The sequence below is a fragment of the Bidens hawaiensis genome, unplaced genomic scaffold, assembly GCF_021521415.1.
Source record: "Bidens hawaiensis isolate Kalapana, Puna unplaced genomic scaffold, B.hawaiensis_p1.1 tig00013876_1, whole genome shotgun sequence".
NCBI lineage: Eukaryota > Viridiplantae > Streptophyta > Magnoliopsida > Asterales > Asteraceae > Bidens > Bidens hawaiensis.
Genome location: NW_027492189.1, coordinates 243143 through 254999, shown reverse-complemented (window position 1 = coordinate 254999; position 11857 = coordinate 243143). Strand labels below are relative to the sequence as shown.

At 34.0% G+C, this 11857-nt stretch overlaps 1 protein-coding gene across 1 annotated transcript; it reads left to right on the top strand.

Moving 5' to 3' along the window:
* The first annotated feature begins 5708 nt into the window (after nucleotides 1–5708).
* On the top strand, nucleotides 5709–8415 carry LOC143545252 (acyl-CoA hydrolase 2-like). The gene is made up of 10 exons (XM_077037168.1): nucleotides 5709–6281; nucleotides 6353–6706; nucleotides 7027–7089; nucleotides 7202–7260; nucleotides 7346–7450; nucleotides 7528–7584; nucleotides 7718–7819; nucleotides 7993–8041; nucleotides 8121–8189; nucleotides 8337–8415. Exons 1-10 carry the CDS (start codon nucleotides 6129–6131, stop codon nucleotides 8397–8399), a joined length of 1074 nt encoding a protein of 357 aa, XP_076893283.1. The 5' UTR covers nucleotides 5709–6128; the 3' UTR covers nucleotides 8400–8415.
* The last annotated feature ends 3442 nt before the right edge of the window (nucleotides 8416–11857 follow it).

Genomic DNA, 11857 nt, shown 5'->3' with positions numbered 1-11857 from the left:
TGGTTTCAAAGAAAGCTATTAGCCTGCAAAATATTTTGAGATGCCATTTTATTGACTTTCTGATACTTTAAAATTTTGAGCAGGTGTCAGGGACACTTGTTGTACAACCACCAGTCACAAAGTCATGCTGCCGAGCTAACTTTGGGCATTTTCACCTCAATGCATCATGATGGTTACGGCCCGTTTTGACGATGCTAAAAAGGAATGGAACGAGCTTAAATTTGGCAATGGACAAATCATACCCGTTGAATGAGCACAACCATCTGATAATGTTGTGACTTGATGAACGAAGGAAGAAAAAAGGGATTAGTCAATTAAATGCATTACAAATTGTATGTAGTTGAAAGCAGCGGGCATCACGTGCGATACTAGTGATTTACAAATAACAGCTTTTCACAACAAATTAGACGCTTTGAAGAATGTCAAAGTAGATGGCGTGATTGTAAATGTTTGTTGGGGTTCACCGAATGTGTATAAAAAGGAAAAATACAAATCAATATATGAGACAGCATGCACGTACAAGCTTAAGTTACATGTATATTTGCACTTTCATGTTTACATCCTTTTCATTTACCTTTTAAGATAAGTAGTGGTAACTCAGCTCTGAATAGTCACAACATAAGGCGAATAATAATAATAATAATAATAATAATAATAATACCAACGCAAACATAAGACACCTGACTGCTGACGGCGTTAATTAGATGGCAACTCAACTCCGATCCGTTGATTGGGTTAGTTTCTGGCTTAATCACTTTTTCCGGCGGCCAGATCTGACGTTGGTGATGATAGATCTGACGAAACCCTGCCTGCTACTAAGCTTAGATCTTGTTTATACGTTGGTTTCGATACTTAACTTGTTATACATGTCACGGAGCAGGTGGTCGGAGAGTGGCCGGCGACGAGTGTTGTAGAGAGAGAAAGTGAAGAGATCAGAGTTTTCCAAATATAAACATGTAAGAATCGTTCTAATTAACTTTAAAATTCTTCATAAAAATCAGGAATCATACAGATGATAACAAGATCCCTGCATAAACAGAATATGGAAGTGCAAAAAAGATTCCAAAGATTATATGGAAGTGCAAAAAAGATTCAAAAAATTCTTCAGGAGCCTGATTTGATGCAGCTTCAGTTATTTAGTTTGTTTTTTAGATTATGTTATAACGAAATTGGAGTTGTATTTCAAAGAGTTCAATGGAACAAAATCTATGTTTCTAGACTGGAATTCAAAGCAGAAATAATTAATTTCTAAAAGCTCATCCAACACTTAGGTTCTTTAAACCATGACTAATATAGGTGATTTTTTGAGTGAAAAATATGTTTAATGTGGCACATGGCCCACCATTTCCCTATCTTTTCTTACTTATAACTAATCCTCTCTCTTCTCACATGGTCCACCATTCTTCTCATATGAGTCATATGAATGTTTTTAGTATATTTTTTACGAAAAAATTTACACTCTCTCCTCTAAATCATCTATCTTTAGTATATTTTTGACGAAAAAATTTACACTCTCTCCTCTAAATTATTATCTCTCTATTCTAAGAAATTATAAAAATCTCCTCAATAGATGGTCTTACTGAAACACTAGCACCCTTTTATTCTAAGAAATTATAAAAATCTCCTCAATAGATGGTCTTACTGAAACACTAGCACCCTTTTATGTACCTTCATCCCTTTAAATGTTCAACTAGAACCATCCAAGGGTCTTTATTTGTATTTATGTTCTGACTAATTTATTTTAGTTTCTTTACAGCCGATCATTATAATTTTTTTTTGAACGGCCAACTAAATAACGCCGGGTACCCCGTACGCGGCCCCAATTGGCTAAAGGTAGCCCGAGCCGGCCACTAGTCCGGACGGACGGAGCCCCTAGCGGTCCACCTGTTGAGGGATTCACCGGATAAAACCCGACCCCCACGCCCGTCAAACGGCACGACAGCGAGGAGCCGGTAAAACCGGGTGAGATCAGGAGTCGAACCCTGGCAAGCCAGGGTCATCCCTCATATCTCCCATATAAGTTGGTGGGAAATAAGAAGCAAAAAGTAACTTCTAATATTAAGAGATCCGTAAAAAGATGTCCAAAACGTAGAACAACAAAACTCATAATACTCCGGTTCTCTTTTACACATTTTCAAGATTTTTAAACAATCTACAAAAAGAGAACAAAGAGAAATTGGTTTTATTTCTTCAAAGTTAACGTATTTTGTGGTAGATAAATTCAATTATAAGCATATGAAGCTCAAATTGCTCAATGGAAGTACTAAAATAACCATGGAGCTCATCCAAAGTTACTGTGGACGTAAAAAGACGGATACTCAATCTCTTGATGAATCTGCTACAACTTTTACATACACGGGCAGTGAAAGATTTACGGGTGATGTATTGAAGGTTTACGAGAGTGCCAGCGAGATTATAGATGTCTTAAGGGGGTTTTTGGGATTTCTTATTTTACTTCCTTATAACTTTTCATGAAGTTAATAAGTTACAAAAGTGTAACTTATGGAACTTTTCCTCTCACAATATAAGCAATCTCAAACACCTTATTACTTCTTAAAAAGTTTATAAGTTGGTGAAAATAAGCAATCCCAAACACCACCCCAACCTGAAAGGAAAACAATATCCCGTGCATATCCATCTGTATCCCATCTGACGCCTCAAGAAGTTTTTATTTCGACATTAAGGCCTAAAACCTCGGGATAATCTTTGAGTGTGTAAATTTCGCAAATTAAAATTGCATGGTGATGATTATGTTCGGTGAGGCTCTCATATACCGTGTAGTATTCATCGAGACTGTAGTATTTACTATGTAATTTTTTCGATTACATGATTAGGAGTGTTGGTTGTTATAAAATTAAAACTTACCTTGAGTCCAGAGGCAACGATGAAGCATGTAGCGTCATACGCATAAAATATACGATAAATCAAAGGACCATCTAAACGTGTTTTAATAACATGAATGAAACCCAAGTTACAAGCCGATTTCAACACCACATATAATGCTTCCAATGCAATCATAAATATAATGAGAAAATGGCAGAACAAAATTCCCTTTAGCATAACCACCCCCCCCCCCCCCCCCCGCGCTTCTAGGCTCGAATTCGCATGATAGTGAGACATTGTTTATAATAGATCATAAGCTTCCATCGAGCCCATCTATCCATAAGCAAGTCCAAATCCAGATGCAGCCATTAACTCCAAGCCTAATAACATGTGACAAACAATAGAAATAACAAATATGTGTTTGATATTTGAATTGACTCTATATATTTTTAACAGTTTTATAGACTTCAACATCATTTTCATTATATTTCTTCAACTATATAGTAATTAAATGTATTAAGTATTTTGTTTTTATTTTATTAAATGCATTGGATGTATCTCCTTATAGTAATTAAATACATTCCTATGTTACAAGAATGCATCAAAATTAACTTATTATTGCAAAGGTGGTCCATTTTTTCTTCACATCATTGTCAACTTCACTCGTTTCGGTTTTACGCTTATACCTCGACACACCACAATTAAAACACTTGTGATCATTTTTGAACTTTTTTCTATACAACATACAATCATTTGGGCATGCATGTATTCTTTTTACTTTCAATCCCATCGGACACATCATTTTTTTTGCATCATATAACGAAACTGGTAATTCATTATCTTCCGGAAGCATTTCATGCACAACCTCTAATATATCCGTGAAACTTGTATCACTCAATCCATGCTTAGTCTTTACGTTAAACAATCTCAACACAGCACTAAGTTTGGAAAATTTCAAACAACCGGTATATAATGGTTCTTCTGAATCATCAATTTTTTTTTAATTTGTCTAGTTCATCATCACCAGCTTCAGTTTCTAAATTGTTAAACATGTCATTTAAATTGTCGTTGGTGTCATTTATTGAATTACGTTTATTGTCATTCTCTAAATTATTTGACGACGTGCCACGATCACCAAGTGACTCCCCGTGCATTGACCAACAAGTGTATCTAGGCTTAAAACCACGAGTTGTCAAATGAAACTCTATTTCATTGATATTATCAAATCTTTTGTAATTTTGACATTCCCTACAAGGACACCAAATCATTTCATCTCCACATTTCACTTGATTATCTCTGGCAGCCTTAAGAAAACCTTGAACGCCATTTATATATATTTTGCTAGTAGTTGGAAGGCCATACATCCAGTCTTTACCATCCATCTGAAAAGAAAATAACAAATAAATATAATGTATATGGTGTAAATCGGTGCTCTATGGCGGCGGATCTTAACCCACTATTTGAAAATTATATCTCGTATGTATACATTTTAACAAGTTGACTATTTAAGAAAAAATCGGCAGCATTTCCCCTCAACTCCCCAAGTATGCGTATAAAACGCAAACTCGAAAGAGTAGGAGGAAATAAATGCTGATTTTTTTCTCAAATAGTCAACTTGTAAAAATGTACACATATCATAAACGAGATATAATATCCAAAGAGCAGTCCCGAAAGGGGACAATCCAAAATTTATCTCTATTAGATAAATTTTGAACGGGTATATACTCTAAAGGGTTATCCTATACATATATATATACAAACACTAAAACAACTAAAAAATAAATAAAAACACTATTTTTAGATAAGATAAACAATAAATCAAAACAATGAGCAAATTAGCTATGAATATTAAGTGAAAATCAAAGTTTTTGTTACCTCATTAATATGCTTTGGAAGCTTTTAAGAGATTTAGATGAGAGTATTTAATGAAAGTTTTGATGATGTATAATAAATGTGAAGAAGGATTTGAAAGCTTTGAAGATCTTTTTTTCATAATATGGCCGTTGGGTTATTGGAGCCGTTGGACATGATTGGAATTGATGAATAATAAATGGACTATTAATATTGGAAGCTTTAAATTGTGAAACGAAGGTTTTGAAGCGGTTCAACCATAAAACCGCTTCTAACATGTGTGGTTTTTAAAATTTTTAAAGTTAGAAGCCGTCAACTTAGAAAACCGCTTTTAAGGAAAAACTGAATCGCTTTTAATATATTAGTTTTGTAGTAGTGAATCCAATTCACCTATGTAATTAATAATAACAAGTTAACAACCTAATATACATCTTATATAACTTCACAAACTTATCTTTTGTTTTGTATATAATGAGCAGTGATCGAGTTTTTCGGTTGTGTGCCTTTGCTTCAGAGGCTACCGAGCTCATCTCTACGTAGAATCACGCAAGTTGTCACTGTTAAACATTACGGTAATTAATACATTAGTTTCCTTTGGTCGGTTTCATCTTGATTAGTTTAACTTTTTGATGATCACTTATATTAGTAGAAAATTATGTCATAAGTTAATATCTAGTGGTAACTAATGTTTACTTCTGAAGATCCTCAAGAGTATGTTGTTTGCATAGGAGTGGTTGGGAACGGAATATACTTCATATGCGAAGGCGAGGTAACTTTGATGTTGTGTAACATAACATGTGATTTGTTATCTTACAATTAAGATGCATATTCGGTCTTGGATTATATTATATTAGGAGAAAAGATGCAATATAATAATTACTTAACGTACAAGAATACAAGAATACTTATATTTCATGAAATCGATCCATGAAATCACATCACAAGGTCTCGAAATCGACAGTATATATCCAATTAATCATTGGTTCACCAAAATAAACAGTTTTGGATCGTTAATCGATCAGTATTTTACTTTACTTCACGAAAACCGTTTTTGAGCGTTTTAGTTTCGGCTGAGCGTTTTAGTATTTTTGCCTTTGAGCGTCTCGCGTACCTATCGTACGTTAAGGCATTATTGTACAGTATCTCGACCCATTATATTAGTATATTAAATGTAACTAAATCTTGCAGGCGGTGGTATCCGTCTATTTTGATGCAGACGAGCTTAACCGTTCAGAGTTCCAACTAAAGCGTTATGACTACTTTGGCAACGGTGAAAGCCTCATATTTCATGATAATATTCCAAGCCATTGTAATATGTAAATATTACTAAATAGATTCCTTGTATTGCAGGAACAGTGCAGCGAGCAAACGTCGCTGCACTGACTAAGGTACTTGCGTAATTCACGTTTTAATAATTCCCGAACGAAAGTTTTAGCTCGAGGCTTCTGATATATATGTATATTCGCCTTATGTTGTGGCAGCTGACTTGCTTACTGTTGCCACATGAGCATTGCACTTTGTTGCAGTCGAAATCTATATGGAGTGCGGAACAAACACTTGAAGCGTGTGCACTTGTCGAAAGAATATTGCATCTTGACTCTATAGAAGTATGTTTAGCTTATTGCTGTATATGTTTGTAAATAAAAATAAATTATATGTTTTTCTGGTTTTTATAAAGGTCAACATATTTAAAGGGATCACATTACCTGATGCTCCACATAATGGGAAAGTGTTTGGAGGACAGTTCATTGGACAGGCGTTAGCTGCAGCATCAAAAACCGTCGACTCGCTTAAGATTGTTCATAGTTTACATGCTTATTTTCTTCTCGTTGGTGATCTTGAAATTAAGTTATGCTATACTCCATGTTTGGATTATGGGCAACTTGTTTTTCTTAAAAAACAGTTATATATTCTTGTAGTTCCAATTATATATCATGTTCATCGCGTACGTGACGGCAATAGTTTTGCTACCCGAAGGGTAGATGCAATACAGAACGGAAACGTGGTCTTAACAATGACTGCATCATTTCAGGTACTTTTTGCTGTTTTTTTCCCTTTGTTATACTCCCTCCGTCCCGTTAAAAGTGTCCATATTTCTTTTTTTATTTGTCCCATTACAAATGTCTATTTTCAAAAGTTATTAGCCAATTTCCAAGTTTACCCTTAAACACACACAACTAATATTAATAAACAATATTGACGAACCCAATTTCCAAGGGCATTATTGTCATTTGGTAAGCAAGAAAAGTAATCAATTAATCTACTTTGAACTTTGTGTTTTTTCAAACCATGACACTTTTAATGAGACGGAGGGTGTATTATATTAATAAAGTATTCGTTGATATTTTACAGAAAGAAGTAGTAGAGTTTGATCACCAGCTGCCATCAATGCCCGTTGTCTCTGATCCCGAATCGGTACCAAAACTTTGCTAAATTGTCCTAGTAAAACTATCTTCTAGAGGCAGTAACATTAAATTTGCTAAATTGACACGTTTTCTATTTCGGTTAACTCAATGTTAATTTGCAGCTTTTATCAATGGAAGATTTGCGTGACGCCCGTCTTACTAATGATCATCGCCTTCCCAGGTAGACTCCATATTTTCTTAACGTTACGTTATTGGTTATATACTTATATGTTTTGTAACAGTTGTATTTATTGTTACATGTACAGGACGTATCGTAACAAAGTTACCACAACAAATAATATTCCTTGGCCGATTGAGATAAGGCTTTGCGAGCCTAATAAGTCAACCAACTACGATAAACGTCCTGCAAGGTTCACCGTTGTTTATGGAAGCATCTACTTAAACACTTGTATGGTTGTTAATACATTTTTTTATTTTATATTTACAGTTTGCGGTATTGGTTTAAAGCGAAAGGAAAACTCTCTGCTGATGAGGCTTTGCATAGGTGAGTTTTGAATCATATTAAATACATTCAGTATGTATAAAACTCAAGTTTTATATCATTTTATCTTAAAATTTAAATTATATTTTAGTAATATAAGTTTAATTTCAGTGTTATTTATGATAATGTGTTGCAGATGCGTTGCAGCGTACACTTCAGATCATATAGCACTAAATGTGAGTTTAATTCCTCATCGGCGTAAGGGCTTGAAGACTTCTTCCGCTAGCTTAAATCACTCGTAAGTATATAAATTTACATATATAATTAATGTTTTAAATACGATTAAATACCCATATTAATAAAATAAATATATAACCTTTAGAATATACTCTTTTAGTGACCTTTGGGCTTTGGCACATTAAGTTGTTATTAAGTTTTCACAATTAATACTAATATTGATCCTGTCTCAAGGATGTGGTTTCACCGACGTATTAGAGCTGACGAGTGGTTGTTGTATTCGGTAAGTACCACTAAGAACTCGGGTTTTTGATTTTTTTACATATCCTATTTGATTAAAAATACCACTCGTTGTTTTACAGATATGGAGTCCTACGGCATACAATGCCCGTGGATTAGTTATCGGGCAAATGTTTAATAGAAGAGGAGAGGTATGTCGCTATGCGTACGTCTTTCTGAAAACACTATAAAAATTTTAAAGTTAGAAAAATTGTCATTTTGGCCTCAAAAGTCATAAATAAATCAGTTGACTTTCACAAAATAATAACATTATTAATGTATCTATATTTGGTATCCAGCTTGTGGCGTCTATAACTCAAGAGGGGTTAATAAGGAAAGCGGGAACACCATCGAAGATGTAAACTTACATTTCCGGGCGTGCATATTGAAAGTCTGTTTAGTTTTTATTACATCAACTATAGTTTTTAAACATAGAAAATCATAATGCCTTATCGTCTATTTTTACGATTTAGATAGTTTTGATCTTATGAAATGTAAGCCTTACCCATTAGTTAATCAAATGTGAAGCACAAAATGCGATTCGACCAATGAAGTTATATATGTTGTGAGCTTATTTCGTGAGCGGGTTAATGCATAGACTTATTTAATTATCAAATTATTGATTTTGTGATCAACCAAAATCTTGAAAGAGTATATATCCGTGATTGATGTGGAATTTATTAAAACCCAAATTGGTCGTTATAACGACAAATGGATTGGATCTTGTAAACTGATTATATTTAAGTGGCATCTCGCTCTAATGAGCAAACATGATGTGGATAATATTAACGAACTTGACTATATATATAGGATTGGATATATATTGGTCATAGGAATAAATTGCGCTAAAGTATATCGTATATGCAGTAGAACTTGTATTTGATCATGCGTGATCAGCTGAGTATTGGCAAGGAAGAGTACATGTAGATCCACTTGTGTTATGTTCACAATGCTAAATGCAGGCAAGAGTACATGAAGATTTCATAATACAAGGTATACTGTATATTAAGATTTTACTTTTATGCAATCATTTGCTAATTTGCCAAATACTTCTATTATGTGTCAATAAAGTTTGATTGGTGTTTTGGGACTATGATTTATAAGCATAAACTGTACTTGCTGAACTTATAGTTCCATTTGTTGTATAATGCTAGAGAACATCTAATCGATAACAAAACAAAAAAGAAACGAAATACCCAACTTAGAAATGAACTGTGTAGATAGAGAAGCATCAACCACCAAACTTAAATATGTTAACTTACTAAAAAAAGAAAGCTCAGAAGCAGTGGCGAAGATTACTTAGGGCCCGGGGTGGCCCCGGCCCCTGTTTTTTTACGCAGTAGTGTAAATTTATCCGTTTTCGTCCGGAATTTTTTATACGTAGTGTAAATTTAGCCGTTTCGACCAAATTTTCGTATACGTAGTGTAAAATTTAGCTGTTTTCGGCAGAAATTTCGTATACGTAATGTAAAATTTAGCCGTTTTCGGCAGAAATTTCTTATATGTAGTGTAAAATTTAGCCGTTTTCGGCAAAAATTTCTTATACGTAGTGTAAAATTTAGCCGTTTTCGGCCGAAATGTCTTATACGTAATGTAAAATTTTGCCGTTTTCGGCCGAAAATTTTTATACGTAGTGTAAACTTAGCCCTTTTTGGCCGAAAATTTGAGCCCGGCCACCTTCGTTTGTGAAATTTTGTATACATTTTGAAAGAACGCATAGCGATTGCCACTCTTAGATGTTGCCTTTTTGTCGTGATTTCACTAATGAATAATAGCACTTATGTATCAACAGCCCACTTTTCCAAATATTAATCTTTGCATGTATAGTGACCAATTTATCGAAACAGTTATCTATTAACATAAATATTTAATGTTTTCGTATTCATATAGTTTTAACTTTTAATCAGACGTTAAAAAATCTGTTGTTTCTAGAGATGAAACTTTTTATTTAACTAATAATGGTTATGTATTATGTATTTGTACATTAATATACTCCAAAAAACAAAATTAGCGAGTATTTTATAAAACAAGGGCCCAACCGGGTTCGAACCGGTGACCTATTGCAGTCAATTGCTCTACCACTGAGCTATGGACCCTTTTGTTTTCAAAGGTTACTTAATTAATATATTACTTACACTAATAAAAGATTATAAGAAAGCATTTCGGTTATTACATGTAACATGATTCCTGTTTGGAGGTTCTATAATGATTCGCTTCTTATCTAACTTTTTTATTCAGAGAGCGAGGCATTCGTGGAAGAAGATCCTGGGCATACTCAGACGTTTGGCGTCTCAACTGAAGAGAATGGAAGATTATGTGTCAAGAAATGTCAAACTAGAATCCTTCAACTATGGAATCCATTTAGCTTTCATAACAAGTAATATCACATCAAAAGATTGTTTCATGTGAGGTACCTTACATGTTAGTGTTTCTTGATAAAATGTTAAGTTCACATGATCATTTAAGATTACACTTAATTAAGATGCTTAACACCAAATTAAAGGATTAAAGGACCGACACATATAGTAGCATGTGTATATTATGGCATGAAATGTTAATTTCACCGAACACAACACGTTTTTCGTGTTATATGTAAAACTTATGATAGACAACCGAGTTTTGGGAATCTTGAAACTAAAACTCATCAACAAACAAACTGGGGATTAGTCTTGCTCTTGAAAACAAGCTAATCGTCAATTAAATTGACGATAAGTTTATGGCACACATATGACACGCGTATATATGTTGGACCAAACTAATTGTCAATTCAATTGGGCAACAAACTTGCTAACTATTTTTTTTATATGTATATATATGCCTTCTGTTGGTAGCGCAAGAAGCACCGCACAAACTGATATGAATACAAGATCATGGACAAACACAAACGACTTCAAGATACATACATGACCGAATGATTCTTGTTCATGACTGCCCTATATATATAGACATGACGGTATAGCGAAGTGAAGGCAATAGACACAACGCTTAAAAAGAACGGCGCTATATATTGACATTTGACACTAGCTAAGCTTGACCGTGACTTCAAACCCATAATAAATAATTACATAAACACCACTTAATATAATTGTCACACATTAATACTTAACACTAACAAATATCTTAAGTTCTTTTTCATATATAGTTCATGTGATTTAGTTTGACAAACAAAAAGTTTCATAAATTAGTGTAAAAGTAAATTAATAACATTATATGTGCATTAATACAAAACCATAGTTTGTCGGCATTCTAAAATGTGCGTTCTTACATACGAAACTAGACGATGAATGCACAACGTTCGTCATTGAAAACCCTGTCATAGCCGGCAATAAGGGATCTAGCATTGTCCCGTTCGCTGCAAAACAAAATTCAAAGTTGATTAATTATTAAACAAATAATAAGACGCGTGAAAAAATAACATGGAAAGATTTCTTTAACAGAAAAAAGAAACATACTATTTCCAACCAGCAGGCAAAAACTGACGGAAGTAGCGAATAGCCACGTCAATCCTAGTCTCACAGCATGACAAATGATGTTCATCCAGGCCTCCATTAGGCCAGCCAGGTCGGTCCATGATGCCGACTGCTTCCTTGATTCGGTCATACACGGTAATTGGAAGTACAGGGTGAATCACTACATATATATATATATATATACATTTGAAATTAGAAAATATATTTGGAATTATAGCAAGCAATATTTATTTACTAGCCAAAAGATCGGAAATTACCTTCAGTATCATTATTATTCACCTTGGCATGAGAATGAAGAGCGCTTGTCTTAGCAAATTTGTCCTGTAATTATCGGATAAATTATACGAACA